The 25,863-nt window shown below is 47.3% G+C and overlaps 1 protein-coding gene and 2 non-coding genes across 6 annotated transcripts in view; 1 reads left to right on the top strand and 2 right to left on the bottom strand.

Annotated features, from left to right (window-relative positions):
* Positions 1–18,525, top strand: part of SLC28A1 (solute carrier family 28 member 1) — a 68,214-nt gene extending 49,689 nt beyond the window's left edge. For all 4 annotated transcript variants that reach the window (XM_033190922.1, XM_033190921.1, XM_033190920.1 and 1 more), the window contains 7 exons: positions 6,205–6,335; positions 8,055–8,223; positions 8,350–8,547; positions 16,160–16,241; positions 17,297–17,395; positions 17,485–17,596; positions 17,854–18,525. In XM_033190922.1, coding sequence (XP_033046813.1) covers positions 6,205–6,335; positions 8,055–8,223; positions 8,350–8,547; positions 16,160–16,241; positions 17,297–17,395; positions 17,485–17,596; positions 17,854–17,926 — 864 coding nt within the window. In that variant the 3' untranslated portion in view covers positions 17,927–18,525. The remainder of the gene's footprint in view (positions 1–6,204; positions 6,336–8,054; positions 8,224–8,349; positions 8,548–16,159; positions 16,242–17,296; positions 17,396–17,484; positions 17,597–17,853) is intronic.
* On the bottom strand, positions 11,118–11,224 carry LOC117071645. Its single transcript, XR_004432412.1, has one exon. It is a non-coding gene; the product is annotated as a U6 spliceosomal RNA (small nuclear RNA).
* LOC117071694 lies at positions 12,327–12,429 on the bottom strand. The gene has a single exon (XR_004432450.1). It is a non-coding gene; the product is annotated as a U6 spliceosomal RNA (small nuclear RNA).
* Positions 18,526–25,863: the final 7,338 nt, after the last annotated feature.

The following is a 25,863-nucleotide window of genomic DNA, read 5'->3' as shown; positions in this document are numbered from 1 at the left end:
CAGGTTCAACAAAGTATGGACAGCCACGGAGAAACAGAATTGGACAAACACAGGGTGATCTAATACCGAGTAGAGGAGAAACAGCAAAACCTGTCTGTGTAGACTCTTGGCCTCTCTGAGCATGCATTTCTTCCTTCTGGAAGGGGGGGTCTTATGACCTACAGTCAGACAAGGTACGTCAGATAATTTCTTTATTGCCAGTTTTTACCCAGAAAGGCAGAGAGAAGTTAGAGCAATGATTTTAGGCTTTGATGGCTGGCTTTTGGGAAAAGGGTTTCTGGTCTCCGTGCCCTGCCTTCGAGAAGAGGAATTCTAGTTTTTATGGATAGCCTTGAGGGAGAATTAGACTGAGAGATGGGAGGGCGAGAGAGAAAAATGTCTTCCGAGGCTGCTTCTGAGCCCTTCATTCTGGGTGTTGTTTTCAGAGTCCCAAGAGAAGGAATTTGATATTTCAAAAATGGAAACCCAAAACTTTGTTCCTGAAACTTTTCTTCATGGCAGGATATTGGGGGAGGGGATGCCATTATATTTTCAGAATTCAGGGCTTTAAATGTCTTAACCTTGTTCTGGTTCCCTCAGCCAACGAAAAGAAAAACCCTGGTGTTCTTCCTAGTCATTACTTAGAACTTAAACACTGGAAGAATGCTCGCCCATTTCCACAGTCTGGCTTAAAACTCAGCCCTTTTTCCTTCCCTTTCTCAGGCAAAAGTCCAGGCCCAGCCCTGGGCAATCTGGCTTCCCCATTCATAGGGCCTGGGTACCCACTTCCCTTTAGCTGCACAGAATGGGCAGAGGCAGCCAGGATCAGCCCTAGGTGCCCTTCAGCCTCCATTCACAGTCTCTGATTTGAAAACCCCAGACTACAACTATAGCTGGCCCAGAGTTTGAAAAGTACCTAACAAACAAACCTTCCTTCCCTCCAATCTCTAGATCTGCCCCTAGTCTTGTCTCCAGAGCAGCTCTCTTCTGCCACCACCTGACTCATGGCTGTCACTGCACCAGCCCTGCACTGCACTCCCTCTAACTTTCTTCCCCAGTCAGTTCCTCGGTATCTTTGGCTCTGCCCTCAGCCCCTGAATCCCAGAAGGGTCTCTCTTGCTCTTTCCTTTAAGCTCCCAGATTCTTTTTTTTTTTTTTTTGAGGCAGAGTCTCCCTCTGTCGCCCAGGCTGGAGTGCAGTGGCTTGATCTCGGCTCACTACAACCTCCACCTCATGGGTTCAAGCAATTCTCCTGCCTCAGCCTGCCAAGCAGCTGGGATTACAGGCATGCGCCACCACGCCCAGATAATTTTTGTATTTTTAGTAGAGACAGGGTTTCAGTATGTTGGCCAGGCTGGCCTTGAACTCCTGACTTCAGGTGATCTGCCCACCTTGGCCTCCCAAAGTGCTGGCATTATAGGCATGAGCCACTGCACGTGCTCTCGGCTCACTGCAAGCTCTGCCTCCTGGGTTCACACCATCCTCCTGCCTCAGCCTCCTGAGTAGCTGGGACTACAGGTGCCCGCCACCACGCCCGGCTAATTTTTTGTATTTTTAGCAGAGACGGGGTTTCTCCGTGTTAGCCAGGATGGTCTCGATCTCCTGACCTTGTGATCCGCCCCCCTCGGCCTCCCAAAGTGCTGGGATTACTGGCGTGAGCCACCGTGCCCTGCCAGCTCCCAGATTCTTTTTTTTTTTTTTTTTTTTGAGACGGAGTCTTGCTCTGCCGCCCAGGCTGGAGTGCAGTGGCCGGGTCTCAGCTCACTGCAAGCTCCGCCTCCCGGGTTTACGCCATTCTCCTGCCTCAGCCTCCCGAGCAGCTGGGACTACAGGCGCCCGCCACGTCGCCCGGCTAGTTTTTTTTGTATTTTTTAGTAGAGACGGGGTTTCACCATGTTAGCCAGGATGGTCTCGATCTCCTGACCTCGTGATCCGCCCGTCTCGGCCTCCCAAAGTGCTGGGATTACAGGCTTGAGCCACCGCGCCCGGCCCAGCTCCCAGATTCTTAAGACCACTTTGTTGCTCAATCTCTGGCTCCCTTCTCCGCACATCCCTCCTATTGCTGATATCTGGATATATCTAGACCTCCACTGGGCAATACAGTAGCCCCCAAACACATGGTTATTGAACACTTGAAATGTGGCTAGTCGTATTGAAAAACTTTTAAGATGTTTTATTAATTTTTAATTTTTATTTTGCCATCCATATTGATAGTTTTATATTGATTACATGGGTGGAAAGAAAATATTTTGGATATATTGAGTTAAATTAAAAATGAAATTGATTATTAAAATTAATTTAACCTATTTCTTTTTCCTTTTTAAAATGTGGCTATGGCCAGGCGTGTTGGCTCACACCTGTAATCCCAGCACTTTGGGAGGCCGAGACGGGTGGGTCACCTGAGGTCAGGAGTTCAAGACCAGCCTGGGCAACATGGAGAAACCCCGTCTCTATAAAAACACAAAAATTAGCCAGGCATGATGTCAGGTGCCTTTAACTCCAGCTACTTAAGAGGCTGAGGTGGGAGAATTGCTTGAACCCAGGAGGCAGAGGTTGCAGTGAACCAAGATCGTGCCATTGCACTCCAGCGTGGGCAACACAGCACGACTCTGTTTCAAAAAACAAAAAAATGTAGCTACTAGGCTGGGTACAGTGGCTCATGCCTGTAATTCCATTACTTTGGGAGGCCAAGGCAGGAGGATGACTGAGACCAGGAGCTTGAGACCAGCATGGGCAACATAGGGAGACCCCTATCGCTATAAAAAATTTTAAAAATAAAAAATTACCTGGGCATGATGGCACACATCTATAGTCCTAGGTACTGGGGAGGCTGAAGTGGGAGGATCACTTGAGCCCAGGAGGTCAAGGCTATTGTGAGCCATGATCATACCATTACACTCCAGCCTGGGTGACAGAGCCAGACCCTTTGGGTCAGAGAAAGAAGGGCCATGGGCAGGTGTGGGCCCTGGGATGCTAGGATGGAAGGCTTTCCTGACCAGGTGCCTGGGAGGCAGGGCTGGGGAATGTCACAGTCCTGCAGAGTAGTTGGCAGTGGGGAGGTGGGTGTGGGCTGGCCCGGTGCCCAGGGAGTCCTGCCTGTGCAGGACTCAGCCCTTTCCATGATGAACTGGAAACTAGCAACCCCAGCATTTGAGGCTGTGACCACAACTGGGTCACCCAGGGGACAGTGTCCAGGAATGTGACAACTACAGGGTGTGTTCCCTGCTGTGACTCAGGTTTATAAACCAGATATAATCTACAAGTCAGAGGAAGGGGCAGGATCCTGCCTGGTGGAAGGAAAATACCAAGATTCCAGGTGTGGCACCATCCTAGCTGGGTCTGGGCAACTGAGGAGGAAGCAGGTGAAGTTGCAAAGCCCGGCCCAGAAAGTCCAGAGAGGACACCTGCCCCGAGTGGGCTTCATCCAGCAAGGGGCAGGGGCCCAGGCTTGCACACCCAGTGTCCACACAGGGCCCTGGGGAGGTATCAGGCTGCTGCCAATTCTTGTTCACGTTTTAAGGAGTTTTGTCGATCATTAAAAAGAAACAACTGGGGTTTAGAAAAAGAAGGACACAATTCCTTGGATTCAGAGTCTGAGAGGGTCTCCAGCCTGGCTTCTCAGCAGCAGGCCTGGCACTTCCCTGAGATGGTAATGAGGGGTGCCCATGATCTGCCCTCTGCTTTTCTTTTTTATTTCTTTTTTTTTTTTTTCTTTTGAGATGGAGTCTCACTCTGTCACCCAGGCTGGAGTGCTTGGATCACTACAACCTCTGCCTCCTGGGTTCAATCCATTCTTGTGCCTCAGCCTCCCAAGTAGCTAGGATTACAGGCACCCACCACCACACCAGGCTAATTTTTGTTTTTTTGTTTTTTGTTTTTTTTTGAGATGGAGTCTTGCACTATTGCCTGGGCTGGAGTGCAATGGTGCGATCTTGGCTCATTGCAACCTCCGCCTCCTGGGTTTATGCGATTCTCCTGCCTCAGCCTCCCAAGTAGCTGGGATTACAGGCACACATCACCACACCTGGATAATTTTCTCTATTTTTAGTAGAGACGGGGTTTCACTATGCTGGCCAGACTGGTCTCGAACTCCTGACCTTGTGATCCTCCCGCCTTGGCTTCCCGAAGTGCTGGGATTACAAGTGTGAGCCACTGCGCTTGGCCTAATTTTTGTGTTTTTAGTAGAGATGGGGTTTCACCATGTTGACCAGGCTGGTCTTAAACTCCCGACGTCAAGTGATCTGCCCACCTCGGCCTCCCAAAATGCTGGGATTACAGGCGTGAGCCATTGTGCCTGGCCTGCCCTCTGCTTTTATCAGCCTGAGTGTCTGTCTTCAACTTACCTCCCTCCTCCTTTTTATTTTTATTTAACACTTGAGAATGCAGTTGGCTTATTATAAACTTTAAGAAGAAACATCTATTTTGCTTTTTTGTTTATTAAAAAAAATATTGTCGTGGACATTTCGAAAGATTCCAAAATGCCTATAATCTTTGGGAGGCCAAGGCAGGCGGATCACGAGGTCAGGAGACTGAGATCGTCCTGGCTAACACGGTGAAATCCCGTCTCTACTAAAAATACAAAAAAAAAAAAAAAAATTAGCTGCGCGTGGTAGCGGGTGCCTGTAGTCCCAGCTACTCAGGAGGCTGAGGCAGGAGAATGGCATGAACCCGGGAGGCAGAGCTTGCAGTGAGCCGAGAGCGCGCCACTGCACTCCAGCCTGGGTGAAAGAGCGAGACTCTGACTCAAAAAAAAAAAAAAAAAAAAAAAGAAAAGAAAAGAAAGATATCAAAATGCAGAAAGAAAAGAAAATTGGCTGGGGACGGTGGCTCATGCCTGTAATCCCAGCACTTTGGGAGGCCCACGTGGGCAGATCACAAGGTCAGGAGTTCGAGACTAGCCTGGCCAACATGGTGAAACACCATCTCTACTAAAAATACAAAAATTATCTGGGTGTGGTGGCACATGCCTGTAATCCCAGCTACTCCAGAGGCTGAGGGAGGAGAATTGCTTAAACCCGGGAGGCAGAGGTTGCAGTGAGCCAAGATTGAGCCACTGCACTTCAGCCTGGGCGACAGAGCAAGACTCCGTCTTGGGAGAAAAAATAAAGAAAATCACCCCTGGCCCCACTAGCCATGGACAGTCAATTCATTGCCATTTTGGTGTATTTCTTTCTAATCTTTTCATGCATTGTTGTGGAGTTTGTTTCCCTACTGCCCCCAGTTTTGTTTATTCTCTACCTGCAATGTTGTGGGCCCTTTCCCATGTCATTGCGAGGCCTTGATGACCATCATTTTCAATGACAGCCTGACGATGCTTAGCCAGTCTCCCATTGTTAGATGTCTGAGTTGGTTCTGGTTTCCCTGCTTAGTAAATGATACAGTGATGGGGGAAACATGTCATATTTCTCTGTGGAAAAGAACAGAGAAGCAAAGGGTTTGGGGTCACACTGAAGATAAAAATTTCTGGAAGGGAGAATCCCAGGGGCCGACACTGCTCTGCCATCTTGCTGGAAAGGGTTTTCGTAGTGTGGCTCCCAGAAGGAGACTCAGGGCCAAACAGTGGCTGTCATAGGAGGCAAATTTCCTGAGAAGGAGTTCTCAAACTGCAGGATTGGATGTGATGGGTTGCCTTGCAATGGTGAGTTCCCTGTCACAGTAAGCATTCGAAGAGAGGGCCTAGAGAGGGAGTACCTTCCTATGCTAGTACATACCTACACTAAGGTGGAATTGGGTTAGCTCTTAAATCCATTTCATTTCAACTCTCAGGTTCTAGAGCTTTGTCTGAAACCATCACAAATTCCTCCACTAAGGGGGAAACCTCAGCTCACGGGGATTAGTGGTCAACAGTGACAGCCTAAAAAGGAAGAAAGAACCTTGAACTTGGAGCCAAAAGATGTGATGGGCTCTAATTCCTTCTCTTCCTTTATTTTGGGAAGCTGTATTTCATCCTTTGGAGTCTCAGTTTTCTTGTCTGTAAAATGAGGATAATAATATTTGTCATCCCTAACTTAGGGAAGCACCAGGAAGAAATAGAAGGTCCTATACATATAGCCTGTGACCTTCGACACATAAAAGGTATTATTATTAGTGATGACAGCAGTTATGACAATGAGGACATATCAGTGGGACAGACTACACATGTGCCCTTGCTGCCTGGGCCACACTCCTTGGTCGCCAGCATTTCTTCTGACTGTCCACCTAGAACCCGCACTCTCACTCTTGCAGATCGATGCCACCTCGTTGATTGCCGCCTCCGTGATGGCTGCCCCTTGTGCTTTGGCCCTCTCCAAGCTGGTCTACCCGGAGGTGGAGGAGTCCAAGTTTAGGAGGGAGGAAGGAATGAAACTGACCTATGGGTGAGCACAGTAGGAGGTCCTGCAGAGGGGGTAGTTGTACAAAATGGGGGGAGCAAAACAGAGGGTACTGTTCTCTCTGTCCTTCACTGTCTTCCACCAGCCCAGGCCCATCTCTCCACTTTCCCTGCCCTGGTTTTGGCTTCATTGCTATTTTAGTCCATTTTCTGTTGCTTATAACAGAATACCTGAAACTAGGTAAGTTATAACGAATGAGAATTTATTTCTTACAGCGATGGAGGCTGAGAAGTCCAAGGTTGAGGGGTCGTATCTGGCGAGAGCCTTCTTGCTGCTGGGCATTCTGCAGAGTCCCAAGGTGGCATTAGGGCATCACATGGTGAGGGGTTGAGGGGTGCCGGGTAGGGAACTGAGCATGCTAGCTCAGATCTCTCTTCCTTTTCTTAAGAAGCCACAAGTCAAGGCCAGTTGCGATGGTTCATGCCTGTAATCCCAGCACTTTGGGAGGCTGAGGCAGGCAAATCACTTAAAGTCAGTAGTTCGAGACCAGCCTGGCCAACATGGTAAAACCCCATCTCTACTAAAAATACAAAAGTTAGCCAGGCATAGAGGCTCACGCCTGTAATTCCAGCCACTTGGGGGGCTGAGGCACGAGAATTGCTTGAATCTGGGAAATGGAGGTTGCAGTGAGCCTAGATCGCACCACTGCACTCCAGCCTGGGCAACAGAACGAAACTCCGTCTCAAAAACAAAAAGCAACCAGTCCTACTCCCATGATAACCCATTATCCCATTAATCCATTAATCCAACATTCAGGAATGGATTGATCCATTCAGGAAGGCAGAGCCCTCATGACCCAGTCACCCCTTAAAGGTCCCACCTCATAATACTGCCGCACTGGCATTCAGACCATAGCATTTGCAAAAATGCACACTCCAGTTCTCATATCTTAATTTCCAGTCTCTGACCAGCAGGAAACAATGGACTGAGCAAGGCTTGGGAGTGTGGCTGGGTTCTTGGGTCTGTGGCCTGGTGTGTGTACATGTTGAGGAGAGTCATAGAAAGGCCCCATGCCCCCATCTCTATGTGCCTGAGCTCTGACCACCAGGGTGTCAACCACACATTGACATTCTGAGTGCCATCTTTGATTTCACTAACCTCCTAACATCCTGTCATAGTCTTAATAACTGTTAGGTAACATTTAAACCTTAAACAATGTTGAAAAGGCACCACATTGGACACATTTGCTTGGGCACAGTGGACGACCCCAACCTCACAACCTTCTGAGGCACTGGAGAAGCGCTGTCCCATGGAAATGTAATGTGAGGCGCCTGTTATTTTCTAGTAGTTGTCTTTTAAAAAGTGAAAAGAAATGGGTGGTTTTAATAACCCATTTTACTTAACCCTGTATACCCCAAAGTACTGTCATTTCAACATGTAACCAGTATAAGAATTATTGAGATATTTTGCATTTTTTGGTACTAAATCCTCAGAATCTGCTTTGTATTCTGTACACCACAATTCAATTCAGACAGCCTCCTGTCACGTGTGGCTGATGGCTTCCATTTTGGACAGTTCAGCGCTAGAAACCTGGATCTTATCCCAGTGCTTTGACCAGCCCCTTTTTCTCTCTGGGTTTCAGGGAAAATTAGAATTTCCTGCTCTGAAATGCTCTTCCAGGGTTCCTATTTGAGCCTATAGGATAGGGACCCTTGCTGATTGTGGAGACAGGCCAGTAATGATCATTCTTGATCACAATAACAGAGATGCTCGGAACCTCATAGAAGCAGCCAGCACTGGGGCCGCCATCTCCGTGAAGGTGGTCGCCAACATCGCTGCCAACCTGATTGCGTTCCTGGCTGTGCTGGACTTCATCAATGCTGCCCTCTCCTGGCTGGGAGACATGGTGGACGTCCAAGGGCTCAGCTTCCAGGTGCGTTTCTGGCCACCACACTCAGTCTGTAGAGAGGATGGGCCCAGGTGGGCAGTGAGTGGTGGCTGGAGGCCCAGGAGAGCCCAGGCCCAGCCCTCAGTGCCAGTCATACCCTTGTGCCCTCAGCTCATCTGCTCCTACATCCTGCGGCCTGTAGCCTTCTTGATGGGTGTGGCGTGGGAGGACTGCCCAGTGGTAGCTGAGCTGCTTGGAATCAAGCTGTTTCTGAATGAGTTTGTGGCCTATCAAGAACTCTCCAAGTACAAGCAACGCCGCCTGGCAGGGGTCGAGGAGTGGGTCGGTGACAGGAAGCAGTGGATATCCGTGAGTGTCCCAGTCCCTTACCTGTGGCAGGGGGATGACACAGCACAGCCACTCCTGAGGGCCCCTAGCAGCTGCTCTCCTGCTCCCTGGGCCTGGCTGAGACATACTGAGGTGGTGCTTCACCTCCTACATACTGTAGTCCTGAAAGACAAGACAGCTTCGGGCTTCGCTGCCATCTTTCTCAAGGCCTCTTAGGAGGCTGAGGTGCGGGGAGAGAGGATTGTTTGGGATGTCTGAAACCTAGCTCTAGATGGGTCATTTTTCACTGTGGCCTTGGGCCAGCCACAGCACCTTTCCTCTTCTGTTGGAAAACGGGGTGAGATGCCTGCCATATCTACTCCAAAGGCATACACATGTGCACCCGATGAGCTGGGAGAGTGAGTGAGATAAGGAGACTTCACTAACACCTTCACTGTTTTGTTTTGTTTGAGATGGAGTCTCCCTCTGTCACCCAGGCTGGAGTGCAGTGGCACATTCTCAGCTCACTGCAACCTCCACCTCCCAGGTTCGAATGATTCTCGTGCCTCAGCCTCCCAAGTAGCTTAGACAACAGATGCCCGCCACCACGCCCAACTAATTTTTGTATTTTTAGTAGAGACGGGGTTCACCATGTTGGCCAGGCTGGTCTTGAACTCCTGACCTCAAATGATCCACCTGCCTTGGCCTCCCAAAGTACTGGGATTACAGGTGTGAGCCACCACGCCCGGCCTCACCTTCACTGTTAATATGATGGATTTAGTGCAGGGGTTGGCTCTTTCTGTTAAAATTTATTTTTAAAAATTATAAAAGCTCCATAAAATTAACCTTTCTAAAAGAATAGTAATATTATTGAGAATGAAAAAATTACCTATAATCTCACCATTCCAGATAATAGTTATTCTTGTTTCTTACATTTTCTTCCATTCTTTTTAAGAGAGAGTTCAGGCAGGCACAGTGGCTCCTGCCTGTATTCCCAGCACTTTGGGAGGTCAAGGTGGGAGGATCACTTGAGGCCAGGAGTTCAAGACTAGCCTGGGCAACAGAGTGAGCCCCTGTCTTTACTACAAATTTTTAAAATTGCAGGGTGCAGTGGTGCATGCCTGTAGTTCCAGCTACTTGGGAGGCTGAGGCAGGAAGATGGCTTAAGCCCAGGAGTTTGAGGTTGTAGTGAGCTAGGATTATATCACTGCACTCCAGCCTGGGCAACACAGCAAGACCCTGTGTTTAAAAAAAAAAGGGAAAGAGAGAGAGAGAGTTTACATAATTGCTATTGTAGCAACCAAACTGTGCTGTAGCCATTTTTGTTCTTTTTTTTTACTTAGTATTATGACATAAGCATCATTTTTGCTATATGTGTCCTAACATATTTACCCAATCCCCTGCTGTTGGGCCATTTGGACAATTCTATTATTTGGTTTTTATCCACATGTTGAAATGAGTATCTTTGTGCATATAGCTCTTCCTTCCTCTCAGATCATTGCTGCAGCATTCCCAGGTGTGGGCTGACTGACTCCCACATGAGTCTTTATGTGGCTGCAGCAGCTGAAATCAGCAGCACCAGCTGTGCCTGCGAGCTTTTATTTTACCACACAACTAAACAGCATCGAGTAGCTTCTTTTTAAAAACAAGATTCACTATTTTAATAAGCAAACAATAGCTCATTGTTTTAATTTGCATTACTTGGGTGACTGGAAACTTTCAATGGGAAGTCCTTTTTCTTGTCTTTTTAATTATTTTTTAATTTGTAGAGGAATAAATTCTTTAGGTTTTTTAAAAAAGCAAGTTCGTGGCCAGGCACGGTGGCTCACACCTGTAATCCCAACAGTTTGGGAGGCTGAGGTGGGCAGATAACTTGAGGTCAGGAGTTTGAGACCAGCCTGACCAACATGGAGAAACCCCTTCTCTACTAAAAATACAAAAATTAGCAGTTGTGGTGCAATGTGCCTGTAGTCCCAGCTACTCCAGAGGCTGAGGCATGAGAATTGCTTGAACCTGGGAGGAGGAGGTTGCAGTGAGACGAGATTGTGCCACTGCGCTCCAGCTTGGGCAATAGAGTGAGACTCTGTCTCAAACAAAAAAAACAAAAAACCAGGCATGGTGGCTCACACCTGTAATCACGGCACTTTTGGAGGCCAAGGCTGGAAGATCACCTGAGGTCAGGAGTTTGAGACCAGCCTACCAACATGGAGAAACCCCATCTCTACTAAAAGTACAAAAATTAGCTAGGCGTGGTGGCAAGTGCATGTAATCCCAGCTACTCAGGAGGCTGGGGCAGGAGAATTTCTTGAACCCAGGAAGGGGAGGTTGCAGTGAGCCAGGATCGCACCATTGCACTCCAGCCTGGGCAACAAGAGTGAAACTCTGTCTCAAAAAAAAAGAAAAAAAATGGTTTGTATAGAGTAAAAAGCACAAGTTTCCCCTCAGTGCTTGCTCTCACCTCTGGTCTCACCCCCTCCTCACAGGTTAATAGAGGGCATGCCCCTCCTTTTGTTGTTTTTTCTTATTTATTTTTATTTTTAATTTTTGTGAGTACATAGTAGGTGTATATATTTATGGGGTACATGAGCTGTTTAGATACAGGCACGCAGTGTAAAAATATGGAATGCTTCATGAATTTGCACATCGTCCTTGCGCAGGGGCCATGCTAATCTTCTCCATATCGTTCTGATTTTAGTATGTGTACTGCCGAAGCAAGCACTTCATGATCTTTTTTTATGAACTTCATTCCTTCAGCAAGTATTCGTTGAGACCATTTAGGTGCCAGGCATTCTGCTAGGCACTGGGGATAAAAAGGAGAATTACACAGACATGGCTCTGGTCTCATGGAACCAACATCTAGTAAGAGACACAGGCAAAACACAAGCAAGCAAAGGAACAAAAATGAAATTAACCACAATTTGTGGTAAGTTCTATGAAGAAAACAACAAGAGAAAAGAAAAAAAAACAGGGCAGGTCTTCCTTGGCTGGACTGGTCAGAAAAAATATCCCTGAGGTGTGTGGCATTTAAGCCAACTTGGAGAACGGATGAGCTAGGACAAGCTGGGAAACACATTCCAAAGGAAGAGGCATGTGCAAAGGCTCTGAGGTTGAAAAGCACTTTGTATGCTTAGAGAGCAGAGGCAATCAGTACAGCTAGAGCAGGTGGTAATTCACAGGCCAAGGAGCAGTCGGAAATCACTGAAGATTTGACATTGTGAATTTTAAGAAGATGACTGGAGGCTGGGTGTGGTGGCTCACACCTGTAATCCCAGCACTTTGGGAGGCTAAGGCGGAAGGATCACTTAAGACCAGGAGATCAAGACCAGCCCTGGAAACAAAGCAAGACCCTGTCTCTACAAAAAATTTAAAAATTAGCTAGGTGTAGTGGTGCACGCCTGTGGTCTCAGCTACTTGGGACACTGAGGCAGGAGGCTCGCTTGGACCCAGGAGATTGGGGCTGTAGTGAGCTATGATTTTGCTACTGCACTCTAGCCTAGGTGACAGAGTGAGACCCTGTCTCAAAACAAAAGACAGAGAGAAGGAAGGAAGGAAGAAAGGAAGGGAGGGAGGGAGGGAGGGAGGAAGACAGCGAGAGGGAAGGGAGGGAGGGAGGGAGGGAGGCTGGGGCTGTTCTGTGGAACACAGTTGTAGGTGGGCAAGCAGAGAGGCAGGTACCTTCATATTTTTTCCAATAATATTTGTATCAACCCTTTATGTTATAAAGACATTAACTTTTTTCTGTTATATTTTCTACATATACTTTTCCTAGCCTTTTCCTTTTTTGCCCTTTATGTTGTATACAGAAATTTATTTTTTGGTTTTTAAATGTAGAACACTTCATGAGTTTGTGTGTCAACCTCGGTAGGGGCCATGCTAATCTTTGTATCATCGAAGTTTTAGTATATGTGCACAAGAAGCAAGCACAGGAATTTGTTGGGTTTTTTTTAATTAAAAAAATTGTATTTACTTAGAAACATTCAGAATGTCAACAAAACAGCTGTAACTTAAAAAAATTACAGAGTAGTATGTATGTATGTATTTATGTATGTATGTATGTATGTATTTTTGGAGACAGGGTTTCACTCTGTTACCCAGGCTGGAGTGCAGTGGTGCAATTATAGCTTACTGTAGCCTCTGCCTCCTGGGCTCAAGTGATCCTCCTGCCTCAGCTCCTGTGTAACTGGGACTACAGACATGTGCCACCACACCTGGCTAACTTTTACTTTTTTTGTAGAGATGGGGTCTCACCATGTTGCCCAAGTTGGTCTCAAACTCCTGACCTCAAGCGATCCTTCTGCCTTGGCCTCCCAAAGTGCTGGGATTATAGGCATGAGCCACCACGCCCGGCCCAAGTGGTATTTAGTTAACAGAACAGCAATTATTTTGTGTAAGCTGCATCAGAGACAACTAAAGATGAAGGCACTACCATCCACATACAATCCACATGTTTGTGCTGCACACCAACAAGAGCCTGCTTTAAATTTCCATGGCAATTTATAACCCCCATACTGCACCAGGCAAGGTTGGTGGCTATTGAAAATACCACCAGGATAGGGTTACCTGAAGACACATTAGGTAGTATGTTAACTATACAAAAAAAAAGACACTGTATGGTTTAAAAACAAATCTTACATGGCCTTACATTTTAATTTATTTCTTTAAAAGGAATGAATTTAGTATGGGGGAGTTTAAATACATTATATACAAGAAAAAAACTACTAGAACTAGCTTATTCATCATCTTCATCTTCCCCATCTTTCCTTCCTCCTCATCTTCTTCCTCTTTCTCACGTTTCTCCTTTCTTTTTCTTGCTTTTTCAGCCTTGACAGCTCCCTTATTTTTGCTGCATCAGGCTTTCCTTTAGCTCGGTATGCAGCAATATCCCTTTTGCATTTTTCTTCCAGCTTCACAGGTGTCTTTTTCTAAGGCTGCTTATCCTCCATAGTGGTTTTATAAACACATCTCTCCTACTTTCTTTGCAACATCACTAACAGATAGGCTGGGATGTTCTTTGATTTTTGGTGATGCGTAGAATAGAACAAGAAGACGCCAAAGGAGACCTCTTGGGTGTGTTGGGATGCTGGAACTTCTTTTGTTTTACCCTTTAGGAAGGATGTAAGTTTTCATTTCTCTTTCCTAACTAGTCTTGTCTGCCTTTGCCACATCTTCAAATTTTCTTTTCTCTTTAGCTGACATGGTCGTCTGCTTCTCTGGCATTTCTTTGAAAGCTCTGAGGAGTTGCCTGAAGCATCTGGGTGCTTCTTCTTGTGCCCCTCCCAACAAGCTTGGACAGTGAGTACATATGATGACATTTTGTCTCTTGGCTTCTTAGGGTCTCCTCTGCCCATGTTTAGTTATTTTTCCTCAGTGAGGTACAAAGTCACCCAGTGCCTGTCAGCTCTCACTTGATCCAGCATTTGGGATTTGTTTTTTTAACACAGATTTTATACCAAATCTTTTCTTTTGTGATTTCTTCCATTATTTCCAAACTTAGAAAGTTATCTGGAAAGTGCGACTGGGCACGATGTCTCATGCCTGTAATTCCAACACTTTGGGAGGCCAAGGATGGTGGGTCACTTGATGCCAGGAGTTTGAGACCAGCCTGGCCAACATGGCAAACAAGAAATGTTTGGCAAAATAAGAAATACAAAACTTAGCCAGGTGTGGTAACACACACCTGTAATCCCAGCTACTTGGGAGGCTGAAGCATGACAATCACTTGAACCCAGGAGGCAGAAGTTTTCAAAAAAAGGAAAGAAAGAAAAAGAAAGTTATCTGGAAAGTGTTAAATTCCTGAAATAATGTGATGAGATAATTCAGACCATGAGCTTTGGAGTCAGAACTGAGTTCAAATTCTGATACAGCTACCTTCTTGCTGTGTGAACTTCCTTAGTTAGTTAACCTCTCTGAGCCTTGGTTTGCTCCTCTCCAAAATAACAGTAATAATACTACTTTGTAGTTCTATTTATTATCCTATATTTTCTATCATTTTATGCTTAAAATATTAATATTTATCAAGAATTAATTTTTATATAGTGCGAGGGGAGGCTCTATACCAATTTTTTAAAATAATTTTTAATTTATGTGGGTACATAGTAGGTGTATATATTTATGAGGTACATGAGATGCTTTGATACCAGCACACAATGTGAAATAAGCACATCATGGAGAATGGGGTATCCACCCCCTCAAGCATTTATCCTTCGTGTTACAAACAATCCAATTATACTCTTAGTTATTTTTAAATGTACAATTAAGTCATTATTGACTATAGTCACCTTGTTGTGTTATAAAATATTAGCTCTTATTCGTTGCATTCTATTTTTTTGCACTCATAAACCAATTTTGTTTTCGAATTATTTCATTTTGGCTCTTAAAACTTCTTTCTGGGAAATAGGACAGTTGCTAAGAACCAAAGGAATAACTATCATGTTTAAACACTTACTCTCTGTCTGGTGTTTCCCATACATTATATAATCCTTTTTACAGCCCTCTCAGGCAAGTACTATTATTCCCCTATTCCAGACAGGGAAACTGACACTGAAAGAAGTAACTGACTTGCTCAAGCTGATTGTTGGTGAGACAATCCTAGAAACCAGGCTGACTGGGGTCCAAATCCCTCACTCTTTCCTGTGCACCACACTCCCTCTCTCAGCCTGAGAGCATTCACAGGAATGCTGTGAACTGGAAGCCCAGGACTGCAGGGTCAGAGAAGGGGCTGTCCACCAAATGGCCCCAGGACAGAGCTTAGTAGGGCCAAAGCAAGAGGACTAAGAAAGGCTGAACCCCATCCAGCAAGGCTGGTAATGAAGATTAAAAGGTTGAAGGGGCCAGGCGTGGTGGCTCAAGCTTGTAATCCCAGCACTTTGGGAGGCCGAGACGGGCGGATCACAAGGTCAGGAGATCGAGACCATCCTGGCTAACATGGTGAAACCCCGTCTCTACTAAAAAATACAAAAACTAGCGGGGCGAGGTGGCAGGCGCCTGTAGTCCCAGCTATTCGGGAGGCTGAGGCAGGAGAATGGCGTAAACCCCGGAGGCGGAGCTTGCAGTGAGCTGAGATCCAGCCACTGCACTCCAGCCTGGGCAACAGAGTGAGACTCGTCTCAAAAAAAAAAGAGTTGAAGGACAGGCTGGGTGTGGTAGCTCACACCTGTAATCCCAGCACTTTGGGAGGCCGAGGTGGGCGGATCATCTCAAATCAGGAGTTTGAGACCAGCCTGCCCAACGTGGTGAAACCCTGTCTCTACTAAAAATACAAAAAATTAGCCAGGCATGGTGGCAGGCACCTATAATCCCAGCTACATGGGAGGCTGAGGCAGGAGAATTGCTTGAACCCAGGAAGCAGAGGTTGCAGTGGGCTGAGATTGTACCACTGCACTCCAGCCTGGGTGACAAGCGTAAAACTCTGTCTCAAAAAAAAAAAAAAGGTTGAAGGATAGATAAGAGAGGAGGGCTACGTTTTTGATGTGGTGTGGTTTGAACCAACTCAGAGGTGGGAATCGCAAGGCTGGGGAAGAGGCAGCACAGTGGGCTTGAAGGTCAATTACATGTAAGAAGTGGATAAAGTTAAGGCCAGGGAGCCTGGGTGTTGTAGGGGTGCCCCAGGCCCATCTGAAGGGAGTCCCTCCTCATGCATCTTCTGTATTTTCAGGTCAGAGCTGAAGTCCTCACGACGTTTGCCCTCTGTGGATTTGCCAATTTCAGCTCCATTGGGATCATGCTGGGAGGCTTGAGTGAGTCTAATCAGGGCCTTACCAGTGTCTAGGAGAGTCAGAGACTTGAACTTGCTGGGAACATGTAGGCCTCAGTTGTCTCATTTGTCTAAAGCCGGACCCAAACAAGATGGCCATAGAGGCCAGGTGTGGTGGCTCATGCCTGTAATCCCAGCACTTTAGGAGGCCCAGGCAGGTGGATCACTTGAGGTCAGGAGTCTGAGACCAGACTGGCCAACATGGCAAAACCCATCTCTACTAAAAATACAAAAATTAACCAGGTGTGGTGGTGTGTGCCTGTGATCCCAGCTACACAGGAGGCTGAACCCAGGCATGAGAATGCTTGAACCCAGGAGGCGGAGATTGCAGTGAGCTGAGATCGCACCACTGCACTCCAGCCTGGGCTACAGAGTGAGACTCTGTCTCAAAAAAAAAAAAAAAAAAAAATTTCATAGAGTTTCCTCCTAGCCCTAGAATTCCCTGATTCTCTGCTGCTGCTGGTAGCCCAGGAGGTTAGCACCTGGGCATTGAAGGCCAAGCCTAGCTCAGGGACAGGAGGTGTGGTGCTGGCCTGTCCCCAAGGCTTTGGCCTGACTGTTCCCACACCCACAGGGGACAGGCAGGCAGGCCTGGTGGGGCCTAGGGTCAAAGGATCTGCACAGTTCTCAGTTCTTTACAAATAACATTTCCACTCCTGGCAGCTACCCTGCCTGGCGGTGTAATCATCCCATTTTACAAAGAAGGAAACAGAGTCTTGGAGAAGTGAAGAGGTAGCCCAAGTCACTCAGCTAGTGAGTGGCCGAGCCTGTATTTAATCCCAGGTCTGCTTGACTCCAAACTCACATTCTTTTCCTGCATCTGCCACTCATGGTGTGTGGGGAGATGTGGGGCATTGCCTAGGGGTCCAAGCCAAGGAGGACTCCTGAGCTCAGCAAGTGGTCAGGAGGACAACGTCTGTCCCTCTGGCCATCTATTAGTAGAAGAGGAAGGGAGATCAGCGATGCAGCCAGAGCTGCAGAACATGGGCAGACAGGGACATAGCTTCCCTGGCCCTGAGCACTTCTGTCCCCTTGCAGCCTCCATGGTTCCCCAACGGAAGAGTGACTTCTCCCAGATAGTGTTCCGGGCACTCTTCACAGGAGCCTGTGTGTCCCTGGTGAATGCCTGTATGGCAGGTGAGTGCAGGCCTAGCAGATTCAGAAGGTGGAACCCTGATTTTCTGGCTAGCCCAGGGGCCCTGTCCACCTACCACTTTCCTCCACAGGGATCCTCTATGTGCCCAGGGGGGCTGAAGTCGACTGCACGTCCCTCCTGAACATGACCCTCAGCAGCAGTAGCTTTGAAATATACCAGTGCTGTCGTGAGGCCTTCCAGAGGTGAGGGCCTGGGCTGTGGGACCTGCATGGGACCCATAGTGATGGACAGAATGCCTGAGTGCTTGGGGGAATGCCTTTGGTACCAGGGTGAGGGTAGAAATGTTATGGCTGCAGCTGATGGGGAAGGGAAGGCTCGAGGATCAATGGAGGAAGGGTGGACCGGAGACTTGAAGCAATGTTCCCAGTGTTGCACAGCCTGGTTGTGGCCAGCAGAGCCAGGCCTGGAGCTCACACTGCAATCTTTGCTTTCTTTTTAGCATCAACCCAGAGTTCAGCCCAGAGGCCCTGGACAACTGCTGTCGGTTTTACAACCACACGATCTGTGCATAGTGAGGACAGAATATGTTTGTGCTTCTGTGCTTCTGAGGGCTCTTCTCCCCCCAGGAAGCATCTGTCCCCACCTTCCCTTTTCCAGGGCCCTCTTCAGGGAAGCCACAGGACTTAGACCCTGCTCAATTCCACAATTGGGAAGGGGTCATGGAGTGAGTGTGCAGAGAGTGAGTGGGGACATAAGGAAGGACATGTCCCACTCCATCCCCCTTTCTGCTCCCCCATTTCCTACCTCCCCCAGTGTGAATTCTCATGGTCACTTCTGCCTCCTCCCATTTCCTCTCCAAATCCAAATAGCACCCTGGTCCTCTCTATCCCCCCTCTCCTGGGGTCCCTCACATGCCCCTTCCCTTCTGTTGTGGGCCGCACACCAAAGCCTCCTCCCCTCCCCACTTCCTGGGCACTAGGATCTCTCTGTGGCTTCCCCTGCCAGGTGGTGTCGCCCCTTTCTCTGCTTTCAGAGACTCCCTCCCCACCTTTCCTCAGAGCGCTTCCCAAACTGAGGTCCCATGGCACACTGTCCTGGGAGGCGTTCAGAGGATTCCATAATGGACTAGGTTTGGAACCACTGGGTTAAATAAACTTAGAGAGGGCTATTTTGACTTTTTGTTTGTTTATTTTTTTTGTTTTTTTTTTTAACTGTGAACTTGTCAGAGCTTGGTGTGGATATGAGGCTTTTTCCAAATTTACTTGACCATAAAAACCTTTTCACTCTGTCACCCAGGCTAGAGTACAGTGAGGTGATCATGGCTCATTGCAGCCTCAATCGCTCAGCCTCAACCGATCCGCCCACCTCAGCCTCCTAAGTAGCTAGGACTACAGGCACGTGCCATCATGTCCAGCTGATTTATATATATATATATATGTATGTATATGTGTGTATATATGTATGTATATGTGTCTATATACATATATGTATGTATATGTGTCTATATACATGTATGTATATGTGTGTATATACATGTATGTATGCATATGTGTGTATAGATACATGTATGTATGTATATGTGTGTATATATACATATATGTATGTATTAGTTTTTTTTTGGTAGAGATGAGGTCTTGCTATGCTGCCCAGGCTGGTCTCAGACTCCTGGACTCAGGTGGTCTGCCCAACTTGGCTTCCCCAAGTGTTGAGATTATAAGCATAAGTCACTGTACCTGGCCCATAAGAACCTTTTTGATGGAAGTGTCTCAGTTGAAGATTTCGTGGAATACAACTTGGGAAATATTGGCTGATGTTCAAACTGCTTTACTGTAACCAGCTATAATATTAGCAAATGCTTATGTGGCACTGTGTGCCAGGCAGTGTTCTCAGCGCTTTCTGTATTTTGACTCAATCCTTACAACAACTCCATGAAGTAGGTGTTATCATTATCACTAGTTGAGGAATCAGAGTCACGGACAGGTTAAGTTATGTGCCTAAATGGACACAGCTGGGAAGAGGCAGAGGCAGGATTTGAGCTAGGCCACCTAGTTCTGGGTGGTATAGGGGTGCCCCGGGCCCATCTGAGGGGAGCCCCTCATGCATCTTCTGTATTTTCAGGTCATGACACAAACTGTGATGTGGAGCCTCTCTGTTGGGCTGCTGATGTTCAGGAAACCCTGATGTGTGGCCCACCCTCACCTCCTTCCCTGCCTTTCCTCCCCACCCCAAGCCCTCTGTGCCACTAGGTGAGGCCTGACGTCCCTCCCCTGCCTTCATTTCTGGAGTTCCCATCACCAGCATGCCCTCTCCATCTCCCTACCACCTGTCCTGCTCCCATCTTAGTTCTCATTTTACCCAGCAGCTTTGGTTTCCGGGACCTGTGATGCACCCTGCCCTTGTGGCTGCTGGGCCACTACACCCTCACCCCTACCTGCCAGGTCAAACTTCCTTCCCAGCTCGGGCTGGCCCTGACCTAGGGCAGCGGGAGGATGGAACCCTGGGCAGCAGTTATTCAGCTCAGCACCAGCAAGCCAGGTCCTGCTTCTGTTCTGCCACAGACTTTGGGCAGCAAAATTCCAGTGGGCAGCAGCCTTGCTCCTTGTGACCCCCACAGGCTGACCCGGATCCCCATCCTCAGGACCTGTGTTCTTCCCTTAGCTCCACAGAGTGGAGCTTGGCATGACTCCTGTAGCTCCAACTAGGCTCTTGCTTTCTCTCTGCAGCCCTCCCTCAGTCACTGCCACCTTCTCCAGCTGTCCTTGGGCTGTGGGCAGGGTGCCCTGTTGATGTGGACTACACAGTCCTCTCCCAGGATTGGCCCTCTGCCCCTTCCCTGCCCATCTGTTGGCCTCAGCTCCACCAGCTGGGTCATGGAACAGCCCAAGGACTGCCCTTCTCTGGAGTCCCTTCTCTGGACTCCCTGCACACCCATTCCATGACCAGTGGCCTTCCCTAGAAGACTGCAAGCCCCTTGAATATAGGGCTCACAATATACCCTTGTGTCTTAGTTTTGGCCGATAACAAAATACCATATACAGGATAGCTTATATACAACAGAAATGTATTTCTCATAGCTCTTGAGGCTGGGAAATCCAAAATCAAGGTGCTAGAAGATGCTGTGCCTGGTGAGAGCCTGTTTCTCATAGGTGGCACCTTCTCCCTGTGTCCTCATATGGCAGAAGAGGCTAGTGAGATCCCTGGGGCTCTTGCATAATGACACTAATCCCATTCATGTGGGCTCTACCCTCGTGACCTTAACACCTCCCAAAGGCCCCACCTCCTAATACCTTCACCTTGGGGGCTAGGGTTTCAGCATACGAACTTTGAGGAGACATGAATATTCAGACCACAGCACATAGTAGTGTAAGCTATTAACAATAGGGGAAAACGGTTGTGGGATATATGGGAGCTCGGTAGTACTGGTGCAACATTTTGTAAGTCTAAACTATTCTAAAATTTAATAGTTTATTTTTTAAATGGCATGGGAAAAAAAAACCTGTGTGGACACAGATGCTGTATAACTTGTAATTCAGCCCATGGGTAACTCTGTCCTAGACAATGCATGTCCCAGTAGGCAACCTGCCAAGGTCTGTGAGTTGACCAGTGGGCTACATTGACCCCCCTTCTGCCCCTTTCTTCCCATGGCCCTGCGCTCTCCTCTGCTGCCCCCTCAGTTTAATTCAAGCTCATGCCTTCAGCTGAATGTTAATTAGTCCTGACCTCTTTGCAACCACATGAAGAATATCATCTGCTTAAAATTACTTTTGACTCAGGATTAGTGAGCCCCCAGATTGGACAGGACCTTAAACATCATTTTGAGGGTGTCTACCTCCCCATCAAGCTTTTCTGAGAATGTTTACACCCACTGCATGGATGGCTCTGTCACCATGTTTTTATGTTTGAGTCATGAGACTCCATTCCCATGAGTGATTTGCTATTGAACCAGGACTGAACGCCTGACTCAGGGCACGCCAAATCTGTACTCTTGCCAATGGCCTTTCGGCTTCTCGGGAAGGAATATGAATTATAAAACCCAGAAACAGAGCTGGGAGCTGAGTCACCACGGTGGAACTATGGCTTGGAGCTGATCTCATTCCCTCCCTTACTACAGCCCAGTTGTTCTGCTTTTCCTCGGATTCCATGAGAGCCAAATTCTTTTCAGAAATCTCCTCTAACCTAAACTAATTGAGAAGGTTCCTCTTTGTAATGAAAAGGACATTGCCTAGGATAGTCACTTTGTTAACCCTCTATTCGGCTTAAAATTCATCATTTGCTTAAATCTCATCAAGATAAGAACCTCACACCTCTCATTGCTACTCCACATTGGAGAGCTCCACTTCTGAGAAGGTTCTTTTTTGTTTTGCATCAAAAAATGTTTTGCTTTGATCCATCCCAGTTTTGCCATTCTGGGCCACTCTGAATGGGCCTCATCTCATCTGTATATCGTTGTTGTCCTTTTTCCTACTTACCAAAGTAATACTTGCTCGTTAGTTTTAAAAAGTCAAATCCTAAAACTTATAGAAATGTTTTAATCGCTTTTCCACATGACAGTCCTTCAACTATTTGAAGATGATGCCCATGCAGGCTTCCCTTCTCTAAGCCAGGCACCCTTAGTTCTTTCAGCTCTATGTTTCTCACATAACACATAGCGAGGGTTTCAAAATTTGCTCCAGACCTGATTCTAAGCTGTTCTGCATTTGTGTTCAGACAGTGTGTGAGTCATGAGCAAGTCTAAGATGAAGCCAGAACACAGCATGGTAAATATGATCTCATAGGTGGAACCAAGATGATGTGATGAGACTAAGATTGGATATGGTCTTAGGAGGATATTTGAAAGAGGCAGACTTATTAGGAAGGGTGTTTTGCTTTGTTGTTTTGTTTTGTTTGAGATGGGGCCTCTGTTGTCCGGGCTGCTGTGCAGTAGCGCAATCCTGGCTCGCTGCAGCCTTGACCTCCTGTGCTCAAGGGGTCCTCCCCACCTCAGCCTCCCACCTCAGCCTCCCAAGTAGCTGAGACTACAGTTGCGTGCCACCATGCTCAGCTAATTTTTAAAAAAATTTTTGTAGAGATGGTGGGGAGTCTCTGTATGTTGCCCAGGCTGGTCTTGAACTCCTGGCCTCAAGTGATTCACCCATCTCTGCCTCCCAAAGTGCTTGGATAACAGGTTTGAGCCACTGTGCCCAGCCTTAGGAAGGGTGTTAAGAAGCTACTTGCCTGCTTCAGAAATCCTCAAATCCGAGGGCTTGCATGTTGAGGGTGTAACTTGAGGAGCAGTTGTCATTTAGGAGAGAATGAGAGAAAGTCCTGGCCTGGATCATAAAGGCACTATCTCTAGGACACAGCAGGAATGGGGTGGGAAGGACTTTATCTACAGGGGCATCCTACTTGCCCACCACCAAGGTGTGCAACAAGTTCCCACCTTCCCTGGAGGTTGCTTTCCATTTCCCGAGAGAGAGAAATTACTGCTTTGGACGAAGTTCTGACAAAGATATGGAATGGTGGATTGGGGACAATTTGCCAACAGAGACTTTGTCACTGGCAGGGACAGGGAGGCAGCACAGCCAGATGTTGTCCCACACTTGAGTATAAAGGCATTTAGGAAAGAGACTCTGCAAAGAAAAGCAGCGCTTGAATTGAACCCTGTCTTTGCTAGGCAAAATACCTAATGAGGAAGGAAAGGCAGAGGCAACAAAAAAATCAATGTGGCTATGAGTGAATAGCAAGGATCTCATTTGTAAACTCAAAATTTTAAAATATCAGGCACCAACATCAGGCTGAAGAACACATGACCCGTGTAGAAAGACAGCTGGCTGTCCTCCAATTGCCAGTCTTCCCATTTTTTAGTAAAAACTGACAATCCAGCTGGGCATGTGGCCACTTGCAATAAAAACTACATTTCTCAGCCAGGCACAGTGGCTCAGGCCTGTAATCCCAACGCTTTGGGAGGCTGAGGTGGGAGGAGTTCAAGATCAGCTTGGGCAACATAGCAAGACTATAAAAACAAAAAATTAGCTGGGCATGGTGGTATGTGCATGCAGTCCCAGCTACTCAGGAGGCTGAGGTGGGAGGATCACTTGAGCCTGGGAGATTGAGACTGCAGTAAGCCAATAGCACCACTGCACTCCAGCCTGGGTGACAAGAGTGACTCTGTCTTAAAAGAAAAAGAAAAAGGACTATATTTCTCAACCTTCCTGGGCTAGGGGTGGCCATGGTCTGGCCAGTGGGGTGTGAGCAGAAGTCCAGTAGGCAGCCTCCCATCATGCCCTTGGAAGAGTGTTCTGTTGACTTTTTCCTAAGGGCCAAATAGTAAATATTTCAGGTTTCGTGGGCCATATAGCTGTGTCGTGACTACTCAACTTTGCACTTGTAGTTGAAAGCAGCCATAGACAAACAAAGGAGAGTGTCTGTGTTCCGATAAAGCCTGTTTACAAAAACAGCTGGCCAGCCTGCAGGCTGTGGTTGCTGACCCCTGCCTTAGATAAATGGGTGCATCCCACACGTTCCTGGTATATTTCACATTTTTGCTCCATGCCAGTTGGAATGCAGATGGGAAGGTGAGCAAGCTTGGACCATGAAGACAAAGGCAACACCGGAGAGATGAAGCAGCTCGAAGTTAAAGGGAGACTGAGGCGGTGGCTCACCTCTGTAGTCCCAGCACTTTGGGAGGCCAAGGTGGGCAGATCTCTTGAGCCCAGGAGTTTGAGACCAGCCTCGGCAAGATGGTGAAACCCCTTCTAGAAAAATTAGCTGGGCAGGGTGGTAGGCACCTGTAGTCCCAGCTGCTTGGGAGGCTGAGACAGGCTTGAGCCTGGGAGGTGGAGGCTACAGTGAGCCATGACCCACTGCACTCCAGCTCAGGTGACAGAGTGAGACCTTGTCTTAAAAAAAAAAAAAAAAAAAAAAAAAGAAGGAGTCTGGGGTCCTGATGTCTTTGCAGAGCAAGACTGCCATGACAGCACAAACTTTATGTGAGAGGGGAATAAGTTTCTATTTTGTTTATGTTATTATTTGGGATCTCTTATATGCCTGCTAGTAGACAGGAAGAATAAGATAGGCAGTAAGAAGGAGCAGATTTGTCTCTTTCCTGCGGAGGTCCTGATGAACAAATGGGAACAAGCTATTATTAACAAAGTGCCCATCCCATCACCGCTGCCTGGCACTCCTGGTTCTCTGGTAAAATGGGGCTGGTACATTCACCTAGGGTCCTAAATGGGCCCACTCCTTCTGACAAAGTCTAAATCTGAAATATACCTCCCACTGGCCACCAAGACTTCAGAGAAAAAGGAAAGACTCCTGATACATACACGAGGGGAAGTGGAAAGAGAGCCAGATGGCCAAACAGCAAAGTTTTCCAATTTAGCTTCATGATGGGAAAACACCAGAGACAGAAGGCAAGGCAAGGCAAGGGAGGTTCATAGCAGCTTCTAGCCTCAGACTTACAGAAGCAGGAGTCGGCAGAGGTCAGTGTGCTGTGTATAACCTTTTAATACACAGTGACCTGATCCACTGGTTAGTGTGGCCCAGTCTACCCACTAAGATCCATGTTTCCTCCCCTTGAAGAACAGCAAGGAACTAGAACAGGAGCTAGAAGAAGGACAGGCCTCTCAGGTCCCCATCCTGCTCCCCTCCTACCTGCCAAACCCTGCAAGTTATGTTGAGAGGAAAAAGAACAAGGAAGAGATGATCCCACAAGGACTGCTTGGAGCAGCTTTCTCATCCTCACACAGGCCATGTGGCTATCTGCTCTCCATACAGACATTTTCCCCATCTTTCCAAGGTGGGACTCATTTCTCATCTACAAGTAAGAAAGCAATAACCCATAGATCAAGACTGCCCAACAGGTGGACACAGGAAATGCGGCTACACTCTCCTACACATCAGCACATTCCTTGCATCCCACGACTCCACGTGCTTCAGTGACCGACCATAAGTGAGCTTGACCAGGCTGGAGATGCTACCATGCAGCCTACTTCCTCCACTCAGCCCCAGCTGACAAAGGACACATTTTTATCCCAGCAAAACTTCTCTCTTTCTCTTTTTCCCAAGAAAAAAGGAAAGTCACTGGGCACGGTGGCTTACACCTGTAATCCCAGCACTTTGGGAGGCCGAGGCAGGAGAATCGCTTGAGCCCGGGAGTTTGAGACCAGTCTGGGCAACATGGTGAAATCTAGTCTCTACAAAAAAATACAAAACATTAGCCAGGTGTCGTGGTGCACGTCTGTAGTCCCAGCCACTCCTGGAGGTCGAGGCTGCAGTAAGCGGTGATCGCGCCACTGCACTCCAGCCTGGAAAACAGAGTGAGACCCTGTCTCAAAAAATTTTTTTTTAATTTTAAAAAAATTTAAAAGAAATTTTAATAATAAAGAATAAAGAAAAGTTATTTAAAGATAGAAAACTCACTTTATAAAAAAAAGATTGCTTTTATCCCTTGAAACTTCCTTCTTCAGTAAGATTCTTTTCTACTTTTAGAGGAGTCTGTTGCTTATATCACCAAACTATTCTTTTCAAT

The sequence above is a fragment of the Trachypithecus francoisi genome, unplaced genomic scaffold (genome assembly GCF_009764315.1).
Source record: "Trachypithecus francoisi isolate TF-2019V2 unplaced genomic scaffold, Tfra_2.0 Lachesis_group3, whole genome shotgun sequence".
NCBI lineage: Eukaryota > Metazoa > Chordata > Mammalia > Primates > Cercopithecidae > Trachypithecus > Trachypithecus francoisi.
Note: the sequence above shows the minus strand (reverse complement) of the source record. Positions and strands in the feature narration are given on the sequence as shown.